Source organism: Nematolebias whitei, chromosome 22 (assembly GCF_014905685.2).
Source record: "Nematolebias whitei isolate Nwh7 chromosome 22, NemWhi1, whole genome shotgun sequence".
Classification (NCBI taxonomy): Eukaryota; Metazoa; Chordata; class Actinopteri; order Cyprinodontiformes; family Rivulidae; genus Nematolebias; species Nematolebias whitei.
The window spans coordinates 30,582,099-30,607,436 of NC_056519.1; the positions used below are offsets into that span (position 1 = coordinate 30,582,099).

General features: G+C 39.9%; 1 protein-coding gene across 1 annotated transcript in view; it reads left to right on the forward strand.

Moving 5' to 3' along the window:
• Positions 1-25,338, forward strand: part of LOC119428129 (metallophosphoesterase domain-containing protein 1-like) — a 152,617-nt gene that overhangs the window by 76,293 nt on the left and 50,986 nt on the right. The window contains exon 3 of the mRNA XM_037695766.1: positions 24,897-25,012. Coding sequence (XP_037551694.1) covers positions 24,897-25,012 — 116 coding nt within the window. The remainder of the gene's footprint in view (positions 1-24,896; positions 25,013-25,338) is intronic.

Below are 25,338 nucleotides of genomic sequence, written 5' to 3' on the forward strand. Positions count from 1 at the left end.
TTGCCCTGTGCCCCACTATTTGAGAAGGACTGGCTTAGGTAGACATCTTGGATTTTGGATTTGCAATCAGAGGGTATTAGGGATTGTTCTCAGCTACCAGTACACCATATTTCAGCTAAAAAGCTTTGAAAACCTCTGCATTATATCCATTTTCATTCAACACTTGCTCTTCTCAAGAGCGGACGTCTCCTCCTCTCCCTCTCCACTTTGCTTTTGCTCTGTCCTGTCTGTGAAACTGCTTTAGAGCCTCTCTTCTACAAATATTCTGAATCATAACTATGGACTTGGATTTGGTCAGTTGGTCCCTCAACACAATTGATAACATTTCTTTGAAGAGAAGACAGGCTTTAGGCGAGCCGATTTGCCTTGTTGGCACGCAGCTGGATATCTCATCGACTTTGAAGACTTGATGACGTGTCTATCTCTGTTGTCATCTGTGGATTTTAAGGACACATTTATAATTGGATTTATGATAACTGGTTCCTGCTTTTTGGATTGGGCTGGTTCCTGGTCTATCAACAAACAAGGAAGTCGTCGGCAGAAAATCTGGACCTGGTCAGGCTGCTTGCCTTATATGATGGCTTGGTTCGTGCCTCGAGCACCCAGACTCTTGGCAGCATGGATCAGATCTCGAGGATTATTCTCAGGCATGTTCCATTGGTATGGTAATTTAATTTGGACGTTTTGGAACCAAGTGGACCGACACAGACTCAAGGTAGATGTCAATAAATTCTGCCTGTCCCCAAAACAATCATGTTTATCTGAATTCAGCTCCCTGACTGGCCTTGACAGGCCATCTTATCTCAACCCACCTGGAAGTTTTGTAAACCTGATGCTCAGTCCCTCCCTCCCTAACTACTGAGGAATTTCATGGACTTTTCAGAGGAGACCCGCTGAATAAACGTTCTGTCATCATTTCAGGACTCTGGATTCGTCTCTGGTTGTCTTCGGCACCCCCTGAGTGTGCACGGTAGGGCATTAACAGAGTACTCGAGTAATCTACACATCGATTGCTAGAACATCTATCGAGGTTAAAAATGTAACGTTGAATATCCGTAGTGACGTCATATTATGTGACCACCGTATGACCATAGGGGGCGGTGTTGCACTGTTGCAGGTCACAGAATATGGTGTAACACCGGGTCCAAGCCACTGTTTTAAGTTTCGTTTTTGACGTGCTGCATGTTTCTTCACGTTTGCAGTTTAATAGTAATAATTAATAGTTTAGTTTTTCCTGTGACTTATTTGCAGTATGATAAATGGTAGGAGCATAATATACGCTCCCAATGTTTTGTTGGTCTTTTTTTTGTAAATAATTATCTTTTTTTGCGGTTTTATTTATTTTTGTATCTTGAGATCTATGACGTCATCAAATACTCGAGTTCTACTCGGGTTTTATTTATTTATTTTTTTATTTTTTATTTTTTATTTATTTATTCATTTCATAACAAAATAAAATACATATCAATTAACATATATGTAATTAGAAAACAATTATAAATATAAAATGAAAGGTAGCAGATGAAGAAAAAAATCTTATTGAATCTGCTCCTTATTTATCTAATAAACCATTCAAACAAACATATTCAGAAAATTATCAGAAACAAGTAAATAACTCAAGTAATATTTCAAATATCCAACATTTGAAATTTGGGTTTTATTATGTTAATGTCGAGTTTAAAATTTATATATTCGTTCAACCCCCTAGTGCACGGATCTCTCCAGAGGGAACTATTTGAACTGAGTGATTTTATCTGAACTCTGCAGTGTCTCTATGTGTTGTGTCTGGCTGCTCACCACCCTTGCGTATCCCCCCCCCCCCCCCCAACCCCCATAATACATAATAACCATAACAGCAAGGTGTTTCGTTTACAACCGGGAGCAGCTGATTAACATCTCAAAACCTTAAATAATATCTCAGCTACAGTGCCAAATCCCAAATGAGTTGAAAAGGAGGGTTCATGGATGCATTCCCATCTACCTGCCACTGTGCTCAAGTGCCTGACCACTGAGATCCTAAGATCTCCTAAGGAGATCCTGGAACTAGCAGGAAACAGCTCGTGACAGCAGAAGGACCGGGATCATCCCCCGGCACCTGCAGCTGGCTGTCTGTAGCAACGAAAAGCATGGCAGGCTGCTGGGAGAAGTGGCCATCATTCTGGAAGGAGTTCTGCCCAGCATTCGGGCGGTCCTGCAGCCTCAAGGAACTGAGAGGCCAGCAGAGTCCGGATGGATGGATCGAATGGCATCTGTGGCCAGTTTCTTAGGATCCACTGCGGGGTGGACCTTTACTAGAGATCCTTCCTGCCTACAGCCATCTATATCTATAGTATCTATAACATCTCTTAATGAAACGAGGATAATGAGTACAACATCATTTAATTTCCCTTTAGGATTAATAATGTATTATTGAATTGAATTGAATTGAATTGAATTGAATGTGAAACACCTGATGGAACACTTCTCACACTCTAATTCAGATGTGTCAAACTCAAGGCCCGGGGGCCAAATGTGGCTCTCGTTGACATCTTATCTGGCCCTCAAGATGATATGTGAAATGTAAAATACTTCTATCTCTTGAATTTTTTCAGTTATCTTTGATTATGATGCCGGAAGCACAACAGAGAACATTAAATGAGACCAATCAAACTCTTTTTGAGGAACCTGTGACCAAGAAAAGATACTGGATATCTGATTTGATTTAATGTAGTTTCTGAAAGTGGCCCTTAGTTTGAAAAAGGTTTTAAGGTTTTGTGTCCCCCTTTTGTAACACAAGCTGTGTCCCAATCCAACGGCTGCATCCTTCGAAAGACCCGGCCTAAACGGTCGACGTAGGCCGGGTCCTTCAAAGACCACGTAGACTGGAAGTCAGTGGCTGTGAATTGGGACAGGTCTAGCCGTCAGGGTTACGTCGGCGTATGTCCTGTCGCCTAGCAACCGTGACAGCGCTCAACCGAAGAAAGAATGGAGATTGAAATGTTGTTGTTTTTAATTCTTGAGGAAATACAGGAACTTTATCGTTGCTGGTGACATGTTTTGTATCTTCTGCTGAGTGACAATCATCTCTAGGTAACGTACTGTTTTTAGTCTACAAACTTTCAAGGAATAAATGTTAACTTCAGCTAGTTTCATGGATAATTTCAGTGACTGATAGACTAATGTATTAACTTTATTAACTTGTGCATAATAAATAAAATCTAAATTTATCTTATTAAATTATTAATAATTTAATAAAATTTAATATACTATAATCTTTAACTTATCTTAAATTTAATTCAATACAATTCAGTTTATTTATATAGCGCCAAATCACAACAAAGTGTCTCAGGGCACTTTACAGGAACATTCACATACATAAAAGCCAATTAGTAAAGTTCTCTATCTAAGGAATTTAGAATACAGCATAACATTTTCCAATATTTTATTGTATAAGATCCATTGGTACATAAAGTGGCTGTAAAAATGTTAAAACGGTCTTTCTTTTCTTTTATTTCATCAGTAAAATAGTGTTTTCACTGAGCATCAGAATATTTACCTTAACCCTCACAATTGTGATAATGCTTTGACATCTTATAAAAAATTAAATCTTAAACTAATAATGTTTTTGTTGTTCGCTACATTTCCTGAACCAGACCAAACCCTTGTACTGCAGGATTAACCTGAGTGTCCCAGTCCTGGACCGTTATTTTAAACAAGAAGATCCTAGACCGGATTTTTGATGAAGCAGGGCATGTCCGGCGGTGTTGTTTCATCTCCTGGACCTGGATCCACGACATGGTTGGGGGGCCACAACTGAAACCCTGGTGTTTCTTTTCTGGCTGGGAGGTGGGTGGAGCATCCTGCAGGGTGGTCTCAGGAGTGTTTGGGACACCTCGTTCTACTGTCCACTGCATCGTCCGTCATGACAGAAGAGGTATCCATTCACCACCAGGTCGTCCACCTCCCTAAAAACCCAGAGGACCTGGAGGTGGTGTCCCATGGGTTTGCAGGGCTGACACACCACATAGCCTTTTGTTGTTGTTTTGAATGAACTTACTGTTAATAAAATGAATTATTGACAATACTAGAATTTGTAATCTCTTTATTTTTCAAATTTAAAACAAAAAATAAATTTTTCAAAACATAAAAAACAACCATCAATTAATTTTTTTGCAATTCTTTCTTTTTTCCAGTCTCTCCATACTTACATTTGCTCTTCTCTCTTCTGCTTCGTATCTTCTGATTAACTGAAATAAATCATCCTCTCTGTCCTGCTGCCTCTTTCTTCCCCATCTCCATTCCTCTTTGTTCCTCATGTAGTGAACTAGGCCTCCGATCAAAACCTGCCTCTGAAGACCTTCATGGGACAGGAACTGTTATTTCATTGATTTGAATCCAGAAACACAAATTAAGCTCATCCAGAGACTTTCTAATTGTATCCTGAACTAATCAATTGAAAGAACACTGTCTTTTTATATTATCATTACTATTTTACAATATCTTGATAATCAAAAGTGTGTTTAGTTCATACCATTTTTAAATGTTGAAATGAACCACTCCTTTTAAATCAACTGTGAAACAGTATTAATGATTTTTTTATCCTCATTCAAATTAGAAATCAAGTTAAATGTCTATTTTACAAAGTAATTATGCATTTTTTTGATCTTCTGTCTGAAATGAGAAGGAGTGATGTCGGTCAAAAGTCGGAGACAGTCCAAAACAAGTTGTTGGAACAAGCTGTCATGTTTTTAAAGCTCTCAGACAGAAACAAGAGAACTGGCACCTGCGGTGTTTCTCACTTCGTCAAAACATTTCTCTGTCTGTTCCTAAACATTTCTGCTGTTTTCTCGACTTGTAAAAACCCTTTGACGTCACTAGAACCAACCCCTGTTGGTTCCATCAACCAATCAGGACTTACTACAAGTGACCGGAAGCAGAACTTTTTAAAAGTCGACACTTCCTGGAACTGTTAGTCCCTCTTGGTTCCATGAGTTCCATTGGTTCTTCTGGAGTTCCTCTGAGTCTTTTGAGTTCTTCTGAGTCTCTTCTGAGTTTTTCTCAGACTCAGTCTTCTGAGTCTAGTTGGGATTATGGAATCTTCCACATCTGAGTGGAACCTCTGACGGACTCACAGCTCATGTGAGTCCACCCGGGAGATGAGCGTGTTGTTGAACGGAGTACCGTCACTACTTCGGACGATTCTCAGCCATCCTGAGGAGACGCTGAAAGGTAGCGTTGAAATGGAACTCCGTACCGGAGCTGACCTATCTTCTGCAAAGGTAACGAGTCGCTTCACTACCCAGTGTACCGGGGCTGAGCTGGGGTCGGATGGAGGGTGCTGTTCCTAGTCAACACACTTTCCCTCATCCATCTTTTCTCTCCATTTAAACTCCTTCATTCCCCATCTTTAAACTTCTATCTTGCCAGTAATTAATCCAGATATCTTCAGAAATGTCTGTTGTTTTTATTAAGTAAAACGTGCCAAGTTTTATTAATCAGAACCAGATCAGTCTAATCAAGTGTACAATGTTTTGATGTTAAATTTTGATTCTGTTAATAAATGACCACATTTATTTTTATGGGTCAAAGAAAATTAACGTCTCATGTCACTGATTAGACCATCTCCCACACAGTACCTCTGTCACATATCTGTCAAGTAGCTCGAAAAAGAGAGAGCCCGTTATTAAAATATGACTGTAGTGGAGCTCTGAAGCTAACCAAGCTAATCGAGCCTTTTAGCACACTACACTCAACCCTGTCTTTCTGGTCACCCACTGCTGCGCTTGGACCTGGAGTGTCCTCAGTGATGGAGACAGTTATGACAGGAGGTGCAGTGGAAAGTCTCTGTCCTAAAATCTCGTCCATGAGGACAAACCAGGGCCAAGTCACAGTAGTGGGCTTCCCACTAACTCCTTCCCCTGACCCGCCTTGACTAAAAAAATAAAAAGAAACATTAGCTTAGCGGCGATAGTACTACAGGACCCGCTGTACGAGCTGATCTCGGACAAAAAATAATACAAAAAATGTCTACGCAAATGACAAAAGCCTATCATCCGCTTTAAAACATAACCGCTTTAGGCTTTTAATTTTTTAATCCCACATTTTAACAGACTTATGTTTAATAGTGTACTCCATCGCTATTTTGTCCGCCATTATGTCCAGAATTTTCTGTGTGCCCGCAATGCATCATGGAATAGGGTGGACTGCGATGGATATACCGGATCTGGCCTTCAAATAGGGGGGAAAGGAGGCCGCATTTGTGGGCCGCATTGAAGGAGTCTTCGAATTGGGACAGGCCTTGGCTCGTCATTGTGACGTAAGCGGCCTTCAAATGCGGCCTTCGAAGGATGCAGCTGTTGGATTGGGACACACCTTGAGTTTGACCCCCCCTGCTGAGGTCACATGACCTAGAGTGGAGAGCTCTATGAACAAAACTCAGAAAATCATAGAATAAACTCTTCCTACCACCACATCTTTTAAGATACACTTATATATTATATATCAAAACGCAGGGATTTTTATCGACTTCCCACCAGTATGTCTGGCTTGGATGTAGGAGTTATAGTTTGGACGTGAGATGTCTCAGAAAGCAGAGTGCGACCAGATCACTCCAATGTTTCTGCATTATAATTCTGACAAATTTTTGTTGATCACATTGTGAAGAGAGTTTTTAACTCGTCATCTCTGACTAGAGTTGCATTCGGGCCTAAAAAATCGGACCTGGCCTGGCCCAAGCCCGTAGGTTTTTTTTTCTTGACATGACTAGACCCAATCATTTAACTGTAATTAAAGGCATGAACCTAAAAAACAGACTTTTTTTTTATTATTAAGCTTTTTCTGCTTTTGTAAGCAAATCAGTTTGACATGATAGTTTTAAAAATGTATTTCAAAGAAAGGAAGATAAGATTTCTTGTTACACCAAATGGATATTAACACACAAAACGAATAGCTTAAAAAAAATAAATTCTTAAGATATGCTATTATACAGATGAACAAAAATATTTTTAGAGTAAAATTATTTGGAAAAATATAAAACAAGACTATCTTAATTGAACACGCTGCTCGCTTCAGCTTTTGTAGCTGCTGCTACTTCCTTCACAGCAGATGACAGCAGGTGCTGAGACGCGCGCGGCCAGTGATCAGCTGATCCATCTGAGTTTAACTGGACATTTTTTTACTTCTTTCAACCGGCCGGTCGGACCCGCCTCAACAAGTAGATTAACACAATTTTATATTTTACATTCCTATTTAGTTTTATTTGTTCTGTATGATTTGTAAAACCATATCAAAAGCCCGGAACCGACCCAGCCTGCCCATCCTGCACATTATTTTGGCCTGGCTCGGCCCGAATTTCGGGTCGAGCCGGACCTGGGTTAGAAATGACAGCACTATCTCTGACAAATAGTGCTGTAAAAATGTGAAAATTCACGCAAGTGTGAACCAACTTCTTGTGTCACTCACGTTTTAATAATTTCTTCAAAAGACCTTATAGTATTTACACAGCGCATATTTGTTGTTTGTTCGAAGCAAGAATTTGTCTTTTCTTGTGCCTTCATCTATGTTTCTGTGCCCTGCCCTGCCCTGCCCCCCCCCCACACACACACACATGCACATACCCACACACGCACATGCTTCTGACCTTACTTCAGGAACACACATTTAGAAATGCATGTAAACGAAGACGGTCTTTCTGTTAGCAACATATCTCATGAACAGCTTGTTGGCTTTGTTTCAAGCTCAGAAAGTAATCATCAGATATATCTCTAGAAATGATTAACTTTTTGAGCCATTTAGATTCAAGATGGCTGCCACAGCTACCTCAGCAAAAACAAAATTAACTATAACGCAGTCATTCTTTGAGATATTGAGCCGAAATTTAAATTTAGTATGGTTGTAGCTCAGAGCAATATATTCCTAATGTAAATTCAATTCAATTCAGTTTATTTAGATAGCGCCAAATCACAACAAAGTTGTCTCAGGGCACTTTACAGAAACCTTCACATACATAAAAGCCAATAAGTAAAGTTCTCTATCTAAGGAATCCAGCAGACAAGTTGAATCAAATATCCAAAATGGCCATCTTAGCTAAAAGAGGATAAATCCTGTAACTCGGCCATTTTTTACCATACTATACCGTTTCACTTCACCACTTGCTCTCGCTGAGATCGGATGCTTATCCCCTCCCTTTCCGATTTGCTTTGCGCTCTGTCTGTCTGTGAAACTGCTTGTGAGCTCTCTTACATATCCTCCAAACCATAATTATGGGCTTGTTTTGATCAGTTGGTCCCTCAACTCAATTTACAGCATTTCTTCAAAGAGAAGACAGGCTTTAGGCGAGTCGATTTGCCCTGTTGGCATGCACACAGCTGGATATCTCATCAACTGGAAGACTTGATGATGTGTCTATCTCTGCTGCCATCTGTGGATTTTAAGGACGCATATTTAATTGGATTTATGATAACTGGTTCCAGCTTTTTGGATTCGGCTGGTGCTGGTTTTATCTACAATCAAGGAAGTTGTCGGCAGCAAATTTGGACCCGATCACGCTGCTTGCCTTTATGATGGCTTGGTTCGTGTCTCGATTACCCGGACTCAAATGCTTTGGGCTGAATAGATCAGATCTTGGGGATTTTACTCAGTCATGTTCCATCGGTGTGGCCATGTATTTTGGACATTTTGGAACCGAGTGGACCAACACAGACTCAAGGTAGATATCATTAAGTTCTGCCTGTCCCCAAAACAACTGTGTGTTTATCTGAAGTTGGCTCCCTTGGCTGGCCTTGAAGGCCATCTTATCTGAATTCACCTTGAGTACATGTGATCTGACGCTCCCCACCCACTCCCTGAGGAATTTCCAACTGATAACCAGATGGAACCAGCTGAATAAACTTTGTGTCATCATTTCAGGACTCTTGGATTCTCATAGGCGTTATTCTTGGCCATTCCTTGACATACCTCGAGAATGTTTATTGATCTTACCGGAGGACATTGACTGATTTTCCATCCTTATCAGAACTCTTACAGTGACCTCGAGAGCATCTATGAACATTGCTGACCGATCTCGTCTCCTCCATCTACAGAATGTCTACACAATGTCTAAAAAAGTCTGATAGGAATTTTTTTGCCTCCAACTCCTACATGTGTCCAGTTAACCACTGTTTTTGTCTGTCCAAACAGGTCTCACTTGTAAATGAGTCTTAGAGGCTCAATGTGATTTATCTGTTTAAATAAAGGTTGAATGAATACCATACCATACCATACCATTTTATTTATAGAGCACTTAAAACAGCAACAAGGCCAACCAAAGTACTGTACAGATTTGAGAGTGATTCAGCTAAAATTTGGCGTATTGGTAGCTGAGAACGATCCCTAATAGACTCTGATTGAAAATCAAAAATCCAAGCTGGCCACCTGAGCAAAAAAGGAAAGATACTATAAATCAGCCAATTTTAGTGATATTGAGCTGAAGTTTGTTGTGACGATAGCTGAGAACGTTTCCCGTCAAATGCTGCATCAGAATCAAAAATTCAATATGGCTGCCAATGCTACTTTTAAGTGGTTTTAGCTCAGCCATTTTTACACAGAGAGTTGAAATTTGGTGAGGTTATACTGTAACTGAGAATGTTCCCTATCACATACTGAATCCAAATCAAAAATCCAAGATGGCCGCCTTAGCCAAAAAAGAAAAAATATGATAACGCAGCCATTTCTAGAGCTATTCCGCTGCAATTTGGTATAGTGGTAGCTGAGAGCAAACCACGACACACAATACTGTCAAATCAAATGTTTAAATTGGCAGCAGTCTGGCAGACCATATCAACATTTTTCCAGGAACTTTCTAGTTTAATTAAGTGTTTACAAATGTAGGTAAACATAGATGTTTAACAACCCATTAAAATACACCTAAATGCGGGAAATGGCATCTCTTTTATTCAAAATTTTCTGGGGGAGGACCCACAGGACCCCCCCCCCCCCCTCCCACACACACACACACACAACCCCCACCCCCCCACCCACCCACACACACTCCCACCTGCCCCGGACCACCCACTATTTGCATTCCGGTATGGATCGGTGTACAAATTAAGCCCTGAGCAAGAACCTTGTAAAGTGGAGTCATTGAAAAAATTTGATATATTCTATTTAATTATTAACCTCCAACAAAAATACAAAGAGAGAGAATTGTTATTGTTTGTATTGTTCATTGTTAATTGTTCATTGGTTAACTGGACATCATTAACTTCACGCAGACTCTCTCACTGGTACATTTTCATCTTTAAATCACTTCTTGGTCTGTTGCCTTCATACATCTCCTCCTACATGTCTCTGCGTGAGTGCAGCTACGGAGTGCGCTCTCAGGACATTATTACCTGCAGTGTTCCCTCAGTGAGGACTGAACTAGGCAAAAGGACCTTCTCCTACTCCGCTCCTGTTTCCTGGAATATCTTACAAAAAGATTTGAAGCTCTCGACCTTGACCTCTCTAAGTGTCTTTAAGAATCTGTCGGACTCCTGGCAGGGTTCAATGCAGACATGTTCCTGTTTTTAGTTTTATACATTTGTCTTGGAATCTAGCTGTTTTTTGTTTTGTTACCTTTTTCCTTTTAGCCATCCTATTTGTTAAAAAAAACCAAAAAAAACTGTAGTATGAGTTTTTATAACTGCTTATTGTTGTTGCTGTTGTCCATTGTTGTCATCTTTCTTTGTTGAAATCAGGTCTCTCTTGTAAATGAGTCCTCGAGGCTCAATGGGATTTACCTGTATAAATAAAGGTTGAATGATTGATTGTGTTTTTGTGTGTTTGTTTGTTAGCAAAATATCTTATGACCCACTGGGTCATGAAGTTGTTTAAACTTTATTGATCAAAGCAATCCATTTTAACAAGCCTTTAAAACCTTAAGTTTCCCTGTTCTTACATCCTCGTGCTGCTTCACTATTCAAGTTCAGTTCAATAGAAACCATTACTGGGGGGTTGAGGGCTGCGCAAAGTAATTATCACCAGCTGCCAAAACACGAAGACACACAATTACCGGTATGCATATATGCATGTGTTTCTGTGTGTGTGTTCTGTTGTGTGTGTGTGTGTGTGGGGGGGGGGGGGGTCTTCTGAATCACTGGATGAATTTAATTGAAATTTGCAGTAAGTAATCATTAGATGTGCATCTACATCTTAGCATCTACAAATTTTTGGTACATTTGCTTTTTAAATTGTCAAATTTCTCAATTCAATTCAATTTATATAGCACCAAGTCAGAACAGAAGTCAGCTCAGGACACTGAACAGAAACATTCACAGACTTTATAAAAGCCAAGTAGTAAAGTTGTCTATCTAAGGAAGCAGCAGATTGTGTTGAATCTTCACTTCGTCACAGTCTCCCATCCTGAGCAAGCACAAAGGAGACAGTGGAAAGGAAAAACTCCCTTTTAACAGGAAGAAACCTAAAGCAGAACCAGGTTCAGGACAAGCAGCCATCTGCTTCGACCGGTTGGGTTTGAGAGGACAGGAAGGAGAAACGGACACATAATGGCAGGTCCAGGTGTACTTTCTATAGGAGGAAAGACTAAAAACACACATTGATAGAAATAATTACAAATACAAACATGTAGAGTAGAGCAAGTAAGTAAAGACAGCAGCAGAGTGAGAACATGTGGGCAGTTTGTCCTCTAGCAGTCTAAGCCTTTAGCTGCACAACTAAGGGACAGCTCAGGAAACCCAAGCCAACCCTAACTATAGGATTTATCAAAAAAGACAGACTTAAGCCTGATCTTAAGACTGACGATGTGTCAGCTTCACAGACAGAAACTCAAAGTTGGTTCCACAAGAGAGGAGTCTGAGAACTGAAAGATCTTCCTCCCATTTTGCTTTTGGAAACTCTAGGAACCACAAGTAAACCTGCAGTCTGAGAGCGAAGCGCTCTTTTAGGAAAATATGGAACAATAAGATCTGTAATATAAGATGGAGCTTTGTTGTTGAGAACTTTGTAGGTTAGAAGTAAGATTCTATTCTGAATTTGACAGGGAGCCAATGGAGAGAAGCTAAAATTGGAGAAATATGATCTCCTAATCTGTCTTAATCTGTTTTCCATTATTTTGGTTTTGAAATGACATCTCAACTCTTCTGGTGAGTTTAGCTATTTCCACTTTAGTTGTCTTCTGTTCGTGTTGTAGCTCTTCTCTCAGGTCAGTTGGCTGGTTCCAACAACTGCCAGTAGGTGCACGTAAACCCACTCGGTCCTTCTCTAATAGCATGATTTACTGAAGTTTGTCTGTTTGACAGAGACAGACTAGTAGTCTGATATGAGACTTGGGATTCAGAAATTGATCTGAAACATATTTTTCAGGATCGTGTTTGGTCAGGTCAGTTAGAGATTCTGACAGCTTGGTGGGGAGTGAGGAATTTTCAACAAGGTTCGAATCTGCTCTGGTGCTTGTTGATTTGGCCTGAAATATCTGCTCAAATTTCAGCTCTCCAGTGAAAGTATTTTATTCCATGTTCCGATTCTTTATTGTGTGAATGTTTATGATGCAGTCACACTATTGTGATCCATTTTTCTTCCGTTTGTTTTTCCGAGCTATTCTTGTCGGGCAGTTTTTAACCTATTTCAACAAATCATAAATAAAAACATTCAGCTGTTTCAGGAAAATCCTGTTATGACTTTTGGTGTTGGTGCAACTTTAGATTTTTGAAATATTTTGTCTTTTATGTCATTTTTTCTCATAGAAAATGAATTGAGCTCATTTTACATCCTTCAGATCTTTAGATCTGTTTACAACCTTTTACTGCTCCTTTCGCATTTTGTTCTGTTTCAGCTTCTTTCAGCTTCCTGCTGCAAATTTAAACTTTTTTCAGCTACTTTCAGCTGTTTTGTGCTCCTTTCAACTTCTTTCTGCAAGTTTCAGCTTTTTCTACAATCTCAAGTAGTGTTGAAAGTTGTATTTTTTTGTAAGCTGTTTTTATGCTAAGTTAAGATTTTTCAGATAATTCCACTTTTTTTTTGCACTCCAACTTTTTTCAGCCTATTTCAGCAAAAATGTGTTCTCTCCAATTCTCTCTACCTTTTTAGCTACATTTAGCTGTTTTGCTCATTTCAGCTTTTATCTGATAATTTCCACTTTTTGTGCTCATTTCTGCTCCTTTCAGCAAATATGTGTTCTTTCTGCTTTCTTCTGCTAATTTAAGCTTGTTCTTCATTTTCAACTAATTTTTTAAGCATTTTAGCTCATTTTAGCTGTTTTCAAATACATTCAAGATTTTTGTGGTAATTTCTGCTATTATTCAGCCTAATTAACTTCATTCTGCTAATTTCAGCCTGTTATGCTCCTTTCAGATTTTTTCTGCTGGGTTTAGCTTTTTCTGCTAGTTCAGCTACTTTTTATCTGTTTTGTGCTAAATTTAGTTTTTTCCAGCTAACTCCACATTTTTTAGTTAATTTCAGGTCCTTCCATTTCCTTCTGGCAATTTAAGCTTTTTTCTGTCTTTTCAGCTACTTTTCAGCAATTTTTTTTACTAATTTCTGCCTTTTTAGTTAATTTCCTAATTTTTGTTTGCATTTCTGCTTATTTGAATCTAATTCAGCAAATGTGTTCATTCTGCTTTCTTCTGCTTACTTAGGCTTGGTCTTCTTTTTCAGCTACATTTCAGCATGTTTTTAGCTAATTTCAGCTATTTTTCTGCAAGTTCTTCAGTAATAAGTATCCACACTGCTTTTCACAGGAAGTGCAATTTCTCTAGTTATAAATCTGTTTTTATTTTTATACAGTTCTCCAGGAAATATCTTCATGTTCGTTCCTCCTTCTGCTCTTTCTTCATCGATTCACTCACAAAGAAGATCGGAAGCTTCAGTTGCAGCAGCTTCTCATTACATTTTAATTGAGCTGTCCGTGTTCGAATGGACATGAATATTGCAACACGGAGGCCTTTTTAATATGCTCAGACCAGTCCAAATGTTTTAATATTCACTGTGTAAATTATTGAAACTGTGTTCACGGGCAGCCCTGGATCATTCATCACAAGTGTTAGTCTCTCATGTTTAAGGAGGGAAAGAATTTTAATCGTGAGTGTTGCAGCTGAAACTGCATGTCGTTTCTCAGTGGTTGAGCTCATACCTTTTTCTGTTTGTGGACTCCAAATCACCATTTTTAGCTTTTCTAATTGGGGAGAAAAAGAAGACAGTGTTTGCAACATGCATTCATTTTTGTCCTCAGGCCCGTCTCTTTTTCCCCATTGTCTTTGAAGTCCTCAAACACTTCAGGCATGAACACACACACATACACACATACACACACACAGGAAATTATTCTAAAAAATCCTCATGTGATGTTTCATTGAACAGATGCATCTGCAGTAGTCACGGTGATAAAGTTGGCTTTTCAAGTGACTGAGCTCAGCAATTTATTAAAAGCTGGGTAAACGCTGGCGGTGACAGACGCTGCTGCCGGAGGCTGCACATACGCATGTGTCGCGTGTTGTGGTGGAAGATGGATCGGAGTACAGATTGTAAGTGACATGTTAATTTCTTCTCCGTCACTCACGACTGAGGCGTTAGCTCCCAAAGTAAAGGAACATGAGCCCGAGCCATCAAGGACTTCCTCCTCCTCTTCTGTTCTTTTCTCATTTATCCTCTTTTCTTCTTCCTCCCTGTTGTCTGTCACTGCACGTTCCTTCACTTACTCGGATCAAAGAAATGTTTAATTTATCTTTCCTTGCGGCATGCTGGTGAACTGCCTGATATCTGGAAGACTGGTCTGTATAGAGCGATGAACATTTGATTGTTCTATAGGTCAGACCACACATTTGGACACTCAAGGAAAATGATGAAGCCTCAGCATCACTATGTCGATCTATGAGAAGCACACCCAAATCTCGTTTTCTTAAAACATTTTGGTGTATTTCTAACTAAACTGGTATTAGTTGTGGTGTAGCACAAGGCTCAGCTCTTGGTCCAATAACATTTTCTCTTGTGCATGTTGTTCAAAAACATGGGGGTCATAACTATACATTTGACTTGCATTAGTACATGTGTTTAGCTTCTGATTGACTCAGTTAAATAATCAGGCTGATGTTTGTTGCTGCTGCACTACATGGCTGTATCATGTATGTATGTCGTGTATATATCTCATGCCATTATATGCCATATATCATGTATCATGTCACTACCTTACCATCAGAATTCAATTACTCTCATGACGTCACGTGTGCCGCGAATGATAGCACTGATGGGAGCTCCCCCTTGACTCGATCTTTTTATGTTCCTGGTGCTTTTGTTTTAACTTATTTTGCATCTACAATGCACATCCACGGTACAGGTATGACCGCGACACACTTGTGGAGTTTTCTGTGTCACTATATTGCCATCCTGCCATTGTGGTTCAGTCCTTCCAGCCTCGGGCTCAGGCCTGTCATGGCTTCTTGTCTCCATGATTCTTCATCTTGCCTGCATGGATCGAACTCTATAGACCCGTTTGGTTCCGTGGGGAAACCTTGGATGTTCTCTGTCTGCCAGACCCAGTTCTGGAGCGCGGTCTGCGAGGGCAGCTGCTGCGGTCCTTGTTATCATCATGCTGCTGACAGACCTGCTAATAAGAACTGCTAACACTGCTAACAAGACCACACTGCTAAACAAACCACACTGCTAACAGTACCATGGTGCCAACAGGTACATGTTGCCAAGAGAAGCCTCACTCTTAACAGTATCATGCTGCTAACTGGATTATGTTGCTAAGATAATGTCACTGTCATCAGAACCCCTCTGCTAATATGACCATGCTGCTGTAGATTTTTTATTTTTCACTTTTGGTGCCTTGTTTCTGTATTTTTGTTGCATGCTTTGTACCCAAGTATTGGTAAGAATTGACAAACTCAATAGGAACACCATTCTAAGATAAAATAGAAGGAATGACTGCTGGGACAGACTTCCTGTTTGAAAACATCCCTTTGGTTTTGTCGGCATTTAGTACAAGCTTGAGACAAAACAAATCTGACTGGATGATGTCAAACTGTAAAAGTTGGTAAACCTTATCAACTGTTTTAGCTCGACAATAAACAACTGCATCATCAGCATAGAAATGTATGGATGCATCAGGGATGATTTGACCTACATTACCTATGTAGATTGTAAAGAGAGTGGGTCATAAGACTGAGTTTTGTGGTACAACATTATTAACAGTTAGAATACTAGAAGAAGTGCCATTATTTTGAACACATTGCCTCCAATCTGAGACAGATAGAGAACCAACCAGTGGTGTGGTAACCAGTTCAGTTCATGGACAGATGTTCTGACACTTTCCTTTAGAATTGTCTGATATAATTCAGAATTCATTGTCCCATCAATGATGGCACACCGTCCTGGCCCAGATGCAGCAAAACAGACCCAAACCATGATACTACCACCACCACGTTTCACAGATGGGATAAGGTTCTTGTGCAGGAATGCAGTTTTCCTTTCTCTAAACACAGCACTTTTCATTTAAACCAAAAAGTTCTATTTTGGCCTCTTCTGTCCACAAAACAGTCTTCCAACAGTCTTCTAGTTTGTCCTCGTGATCTTTAGCAAACTACAGACCAGCAGCCATGTTCTTGTTGGACAGCAGTGTCTTTCTCCTTCAACTCTGCCATCCACATTAGAGTTTTTCTTCTCAGGTAAGAAGAAAAAGTCTGATAGGAATTTTTTCGCCTCCAATTCCTACATGTGTCCAGTTTTATTACTTTTTGTCTGTCTAAACAGATCTCACTTGTAAATGAGTCTTCTAGGTTCAATTTGACTTGTCTGTCTAAATAAAGGTTGAATGAAAAAAACAAACAAAAAACACCATAGTTGTTCAGTGTTCTCCTGATGGTGGACTCATGGACATTAACATCAGTCAATGTGAGAGAGGCCTTCAGTTGTTTATGTTACCCTGGGGTCCTTTGTGACCTCGCCCACCACGTCTTGCTCTTGTGGTGATCTTTGTTGGTCCACCACTCCTGGGGAGGGTAACAATGCTCTCGAATTTCCTCCATTTGTACACAATCTGTCTGATGGGGATTGGTGGAGTCCAAACTCTTTACAGATGTTTTGTAACCTTTTCCAGCCTGATGAGCATCAACAACTCTTTTTCTGAGCTCCTCAGAAATCTCCTTAATTCGAGCCATGATCCAGTTCACTTCACTTGTACATTGTATGTAACTTGTCCTGAAAATATGACCTTGCAAGTAAAATCCCAGTTAAAAGTGTTGTCCTGCCATTGAGTTTGGTTCTTTATGAATAAACAATGTAAGCAAGAGTATTTTTCTCCAACAGTGGACTACAAATCAAAAGGTCACTACAGCTTTTCCATTTTACATTTTTGTTCATAATTTTTTTCCAATCCATGAAATCTTTAAAACATAAATAAAAAACCACCCTCTCCAGAGTTTTAAGCATGTGTCTTTGAAATATGAAGAAACCACAAAAAGAGATAATTAAAGCAGACTTTTTTGTTCAGACACATATTAGCTCAAGTTAAACGTTTGACATCTTTACTTGGCTGCAAGTTCATTGACGAGAGTTGAAACAGTCTCATTTGACGTTCTCTGCTGCTCTTTTTATGTCCAAATCAAAGAATATGGAAAAATTCCAAATTAATTTTCTTGGCTCCAAAGTTGGCAAATAGTTTTAAGAAATCTAAACTACCCATTCTCAGGTTTTAGGCCAGTTGAGAAGCAATAGAGATTCACAGATTGATGGACCTGATTTAATACAGTGCCTTGTGAAAGTATTCACCCCCTTGAACTTTTCAACCTTTTGCCACATTTCAGGCTTCAAGCATAAAGATATAAAATTTAAATGTTTTATGAAGAATCAACAACAAGTGGGACACAATCGTGAAGTGGAATGAAATTTATTGGATGTGTCAAAAACTTTTTTAACAAATAAAAACTGAAAAGTGGGGCGTGCAATATTATTGGGCCCCCTTGCGTTAATACTTTGTAGCTCCGCCTTTTGCTGCAGTTCCAGCTGCAAGTCTCTTGGGGTTTGTCTCTGTCAGTTTTGAACATGGAGACACTGAAGTTCTGCCCATTCTTCCTGCAGAACAGCTGGAGCTCAGTGAGGTTGGATGGAGAGCGTTTGTGGACAGCAGTCTTCAGCTCTTTCCACAGATTCTCGATTGGATTCAGGTCTGGACTTTGACTTGGTCATTCCAACACCTGGATACGTTTATTTGTGAACCATTCCATTGTAGATGTGTCTTTATGTTTTGGATCATTGTCTTGTTGGAAGATAAATCTCCGTCCCAGTCTCAGGTCTCTTGCAGACTCAAACAGGTTTTCTTCCAGAATTGTCCTGTATTTGGCCCCATCCACCTTCCCATCAATTCTGACCATCTTCCCTGTCCCTGCTGACGAAAAGCAGGCCCAAACCATGATGCTGCCACCACCATGTTTGACAGTGGGGATGGTGTGTTCAGGGTGATGAGCTGTGTTGCTTTTACACCAAACATATCATTTTGCATTGTGGCCAAACAGTTGGATTTTGATTTCATCTGACCAGAGCACCTTCTTCCACATGTTTGGTGTCTCCCAGGTGCTCGTGTCAAACTTTAAACAACACTTTTTATGGATATCTTTGAGAAATGTCTTTCTTCTTGCCACTCTTCCATAAAGGCCAGATTTGTGCAGTGTACGACTGATTGTTGTCCTATGGACAGACTCTCCCACCTCAGCTGTAGATCTCTGCAGTTCATCCAGAGTGATCATGGGCCTCTTGGCTGCATCTCTGATCAGTCTTCTCCTTGTTCCAGATGAAAGTTTAGAGGGACGGCCGGGTCTTGGTAGATTTACCATACCATACCATACCAACTTTATTTATAAAGCACCTTAAAACAACCATAGCTGACACAAAGTGCTGTACATTAAAACACAACATAATAAAAGTGAAAATAAAAAACAGTTTAAAAACAGAAAACATACAATTTAAAACTAGATCCTGCTGGTGTTAAAAACATACATTTTAAAAGCATACAAAATTTAAAAACTAGATCCCGCTGGTGTTAAAAGCCAAGTAGAATAAATGAGTTTTAAGACGAACTTTAAAAATGGACAGTGAAGGGGACTCTCTGACCTGCAAAGGCAAGTCGTTCCATAACTTAGGGCCCATGACAGAGAAAGCCCTGTCCCCTCTGAGCTTCCTTCTTGTTCTTGGTACCTCCAAGAGCAGCTGATCTGCTGACCTGAGAGACCGATAGGGTATGTAGGGATGAAGAAGCTCAGAGAGGTAAGCCGGGGCAAGATTATGCAGTGATTTAAAAACAAACATGAGAATTTTAAAATGAATCCTAAAATATACAGGCAGCCAGTGAAGTGAAGCCAGGACAGGGGTCACATGTTCCCTCTTTCGAGTTCCTGTTAAAAGTCGTGCAGCAGCATTCTGAACCAGCTGCAGACGTGAGAGCAGCAACTGACTGACTCCCAGATAAAGTGCATTACAGTAATCCAATCGAGTCGAAATAAAGGCGTGGATCACCATTTCAAAATGCTGCCTGGAAAGAAAAGACTTCACTGACGCCAATCGCCTTAAATGATAAAAGCTGGACTTAACCACGGCTTTGATTTGGCTGTCCAATTTAAAATCACTGTCCACCTTAAAACCAAGATCTGTAATAACAGGTTTAAAATATTTCTCCAAGGGTCCCAGGTCAATAGAGGAGGACTCACAGGAGCCACTGGGTCCAAACACCATCACCTCGGTTTTGTTTTCATTAAAATTTAAAAAGTTCAAGGCCAACCAAGCTTTAATATCTCCTAGACATTCCAGGAGATGTGTGAACGTATGTCCATCCTTCTGCTTTAGGGGTAAATAAATCTGACAATCATCAGCGTAACAATGGAATGAAATCCCATGTTTCCTAAGGATAGAACCCAGAGGCAGTAAGTACAACGAGAAGAGCATAGGGCCCAGAATTGAGCCCTGCGGGACACCATATTGCATTGGAACTGAAGATGATTCAGAGTCATTAATTTTCACTGAAAATGTTCTCTCCTCCAAGTAAGACTTAAACCATTTAAGAACAGTGCCATCAATACCAACAATATGTCGTAATTGCGATATTAAAATGTTGTGGTCCACTGTATCAAAAGCAGCAGTTAGGTCAAGTATTTGCAGTGGTCTGATACTCCTTCCATTTCAAGATGATTTCTTGCACAGTGCTCCTTGGGATGTTTAAAGCTTGGGAAATCTTTTTGTGTCCAAATCTGGCTTTAAACTTCTCCACAACTGTCTTTCTTCAGAAACTGTCCAGATGACCTGACTGAAAAATGTTGGATTTTATACCTGGATTAATGAGCATGGACTTTGTTGTTCTCCACAACAGTATCTCGGACCTGCCTGGTGTGTTCCTTGGTCTTCATGATGCTCTCTGAGTTTTGAACAGAACCCTGAGACTATCACAGAGCAGGTGCATTTATACAGAGACTTGATTACACACAGGTGGATTCTATTTATCATCATCAGTCATTTGGGACAACATTGGATCATTCATAGATCCTCACTGAACTTCTGGAGTGAGTTTGCTGCACTGAAAGTAAAGGGGCCCAATAATGTTGCACGCTCCACTTTTCAGTTTTTTATTTGTTAAAAAAGTTTGACACATCCAATAAATTTCATTCCACTTCACAATTGTGTCCCACTTGTTGTTGATTCTTCACAAAAATTAAAATTTTATAGCTTTATGTTTGAAGTGTCATGATCAGCGGACCCCGCTGACCCCCATCTGCTCACTTCCCTGCCCCTTCATGACATGCTATGTTTTCTGCCATTCTGGTCATAGTTTCTGTTCATGTTTATTCTCATCTCCTGTCAACCTGCACCTCTGCCTGCTCACTTCACCACACCCCCTGAGCCTATCACAGCAATCAGCCCTGATTCCACTCACCTGTTCAGCTCATCTGGTTCACCTGCTCTGCACCCTTCAAAAGATCCATTTTCCCTCTCCACCAGTAAAAGAGATTATTACACCTTCCATGGTCCCTGATTTTCAAGCCCTCATAGTTTCATGCCTAGACCTCAAGCCTTGTTCTCTGGATTATTGACCTCACGCCTGCCTTCTGGATTTCCTGTTTTTTGCCTGCTCCTCATCTGGTTCTGTTCCACCTCTCTGATCACGGTAACGACTTCCTCTTCAGTCTATGACCTCGACTCACGGATCACCCTTTTGGATTGCCCTTTGGACCACAAACTTTCATTGCACCACTGTCCATGGCATAAAAGGCCTCCCTCTGCAGCTACCAGCAGCCTTATTAATAAAAACTGTTAATTTTTGCACTCCTGTGTCTGGCTTATATTGAATCCAAAACCTTGTTCTGTGACATGAAGCCTGAAATGTGGCGAAAGGTTGAAAAGTTCAAGGGGGCCGAATACTTTTGCAAGGCACTGTACCTTTAAGTAATATCTTGGGGGCCACATAAGTTGTTAACAAGGATCTGATTTGGCCCCCGGCCCATGAGATAGACACAAGTGACGGAACCTCTACACCTCCTTACACAATCTACAGAACATACCAATGTTTTTATCTCCAGTGATGGGATAGGCACTACTCTGTTTAAAAAGTAACAATAGTGTAACTATTTCATTTACTGTATAATAGTATTGTAACATAATGCAGTGATTTTTAATTATTTTCTAAATTTTGTCAGAATGTCAAATATTATGGGTCAGCTGTGGCTGAGTGGTTAGAGCAGTCCTCCTCCAATGGGAGAGTTGGGGGTTCGATTCCACCAGCAGTCACATGTTGAAGTGTTCCTGAGCAAGACACTGAACCCCTCATAGCCTCTGATGTGTGTCCCATCAGTGTAGGAATGTGAGCTAAAAGCACTGATTAGTCTCTTTAGAATGATTTGTTCAATTATCTTTGTAGAGATCTAGTATAGAGCTGTATGAATGGGTAAATGAGGCACAGATTGTTGTGTAAAGCGGTTTGAGTGTCTTGAAATAAGATAGAAAAGCACTAGATAAGTGCAGTCCGTTTAAATCGTGTCCTGTTAGGACAACGTGTGAAGAGATCTTTTTTTGTAATGCCATTAACCTCTCCTCGTGGCTTTGTCCCTTTTTCTATCTAAAAATGTGTTTTGAAAAGGATAAGAGGCCATGCTCTCAAAGAGCAGCAGCTACGTGCACTCCACCCATCTTTTGGATGACAGCATGGACATATTCTCGCTGTATCTCTGTACAATGATAATAAAGCTTATTTTGATTCTGAATTGTTGAGATGAATATTAGATTAGATATATGTCTATAACTGGCCAGAATTCCTGAGTCACAGTCAGACCTCTTAAGTAAAGGTTTAATACAGCAACCTTAATGCTCTGTGGTACGTAACATTCATTATAGACAAATAATAAATATGTATGTATATATATATATATATATATATATATATATAGACCCTTTCCAAAAAATTAGAATATCATGGAAAAGTTGTTTAACTTCCATGATTCCATTTAAAAAGTTAAACTGTATTAGATGATACATTCAGGGCCCACAATTTAAACAATTTCAAGTATTTATTTATTTTTACATAATTTGGGCTTCCAGCTCATGAAACCCACGAAAACAGGATTTCAAAAAATTAGAATACTGTGGAGAAATCAGCACAAATTACTGCTGTTGCAGAAAAAAAGGAAGAAATTAGGATCACAACAAATCAATCCAAATATTGTACTTTCAAAACGAATGTCAATCTTCAGTACTTGGTTGTGAATCCCTTTGTCTTAATCACTGACTCGATGCGACGTGGCATTGAGGCAATCAGCCTGTGGCATTGACTGGGAGTTATGGAAGCCCAGATTTCCTTGATGCTTGCTGTCAGCTCTTCTTTGTTGTTGGGTCTGGTGCCCCTCATTTTCCTCTTGAGAATACTCCATAGATTCTCAATGGGGTTTAGGTCCGGCGAGTTGGCTGGCCAGTCAAGCACTGTGGCATCAGACCAGGTTTTGGTGCTTCTGGCGGCATGGGCAGGGGCCAGGTCCTGCTGGAAGATGAAATCTGCATCTCCATATAGATCGTCAGCAGAAGAAATCATGAAGTCCTCTAAAACATTCTGGTAGACTGTTGCGGTGACCTTGGATTTAAGAAAGCAGAGTTTACAAACACCTGCACCGGACATTGCACCCCAAATCATGACTGACTGTGGATATTTCACACTGGACCTCAAGCAGTATGGGCTCTGTTCCTCACCCTTCTGCCTCCAAACCCTTGGGCCTTGATTTCTGAATGAAAGGCACACTTTACTTTCATCGGAAAAGAGGACTGAGGAACCCGGCAGTTGTAGTCCATCTCCAGGATGCGTCTGAATGTGGTGGTTTTTGAAGCTGTGACTCCCCCCTCATTCCACTCTTTCTGGATCTCAGCCAAATTATGGGATCTTCTCTGTTTTATAATCTGCTGAAGCCCACGGTCATCTCTTTTGCTGGTGAATCTTCTCCTGCCACATTTTTCTCTTCCATTAGACTTTCCATTGATATACTTGGACACAGCGCTCTGTGAACAGCCAGCCTCCTTAGCTATGAACTTTTGTGTCTTACCCATCCTATGGAGGGTATCAATGATGGTCTTCTGGCCAGTTGTTATGTCTGAGGTCTTACCCATATTGAACCGAACTGAGACATCTGAACCAAACTGAAGCAATTTAATGACACCTGGGGAAACCTGTGCAGGTGCTTTGAGTTTAGTAAATGATTAGTGTGTCACACTCAGTTTAAAACATTCATGCCCTGCAACATTTGGGCTGATTTCTCCACAGTGTTCAAATTTTTTGAATTCCTTCCTGTTTTCGTGGGTTTCATGAGCTGGAAGCCCAAATTATGTAAAAATAAATAAATAAATACTTGAAATCGTTTAAATTGTGGGCCCTGAATCTATCATCTATTAAAGATGAACTTTTTGAATGGCATTATGGAAGTAAAACAACTTTTCCATGATATTCAAATTTTTTAAAAGGATTTGTGTGTATATATATATATATATATATAATATAATTCTAGGTTTGCATGTTCTCTCCGTGCATGCGTGGATTTTCTCCGGGTATTCCGGTTTCCTCCCACAGACCAAAAACATGCATGTTAGACTGATTGGTAACTCTAAATTGTCCCTAGGTGTGAGTGAGAGAGTGAATGGTTGTTTGTCTCGTTTGTCTCTGTGTGTCCCTGTGATGGACTTGCGACCCGTCCAGGGTGTACCCCGCCCCTCGCACAGTGACTGCTGGACATGGGCACCAGCGACCCCCGTGACCCAAAATGGAATAAGCGGGTAAAGAAAATGGATGGATAAATCTTTGAATTCTAGAAGAAAGTGGATGTGTGTTAATGTTTTAATCAGCAGCTGTACTGCACCATTCATATGTTCTTTAAAAAATCCTGACTGTTTTGTCATAATCCTTTCGGCCATTTAAAGGTGTAATATTTTTATGTTTTAAGCAGACCTGTTACAGTACAGGTATTTGTTTGTTTTTTCCTCGTGCACAACATTAATATTTTTGATTCAGTTTGATGATATGGACAAAACTTTAGTTTTGTAACTTTTTTAAAGAAGGATTTAATGGAAATCTACACTGATGATTTTTTTTGCCATAAGTTTCCTTTAGTATCTCTTAAAATATATTTTTGTCTTTTCTAGTTCTTCTAACATCAAAACAAGACTGTGAGCTAAACTTTTACAAAAAGCTATCAATATGAATTCAACTATGAATTGAAAAGTTGTACTCATGCTGCTGTCTCTGTAAAATGTGAAGGTTTATAGTTCAGTTTTAGAGAAGTTGAGTCTCTGCGCTCAGAGCAGAAAGCTCAAAAGCTGCTCTCACATCAATTTAATGGGGAAACATTCACACATTATCTTGATTTTTGATGGCTTGCAAATAAATTATGTTGCATTTAAATTAAATTAATTTTGTTTTGTGTGCATGTGTGCAGGCAACCTTGGTACTATGGCTGGGGCTTCAACCTGCCGAGGGGTCAGGCTCTTCTGGACAAGTGGAACCAAATCCCAGACAACACAGACATCCTGGTCACACACTGCCCCCCACTGGGTGAGACACGCATTACAACTTTATTTATTGATTGATTTAGCTGTTATATTTGTTTGTGTGTGCATGTGTCTCTGTGTGTGTGTGTGTGTGGGGGGGGGGGGGGGGGCGTGGATATTCACTCAGCCATTCTTTCAATCATTTATTTGTTTATTTTATCAGGTAACATGTTTAATAACTAGTTTTCCTTTATAAACATGAAGTGGACAACATGAATACACACACCAAGTTTCTAGCACTTTGAGATCTGTTGTGAATGAAAAGTGCATTATAAATAAAAGTTATTATTATTATTATTATTATTATTATTATTATTATTATTAATATAA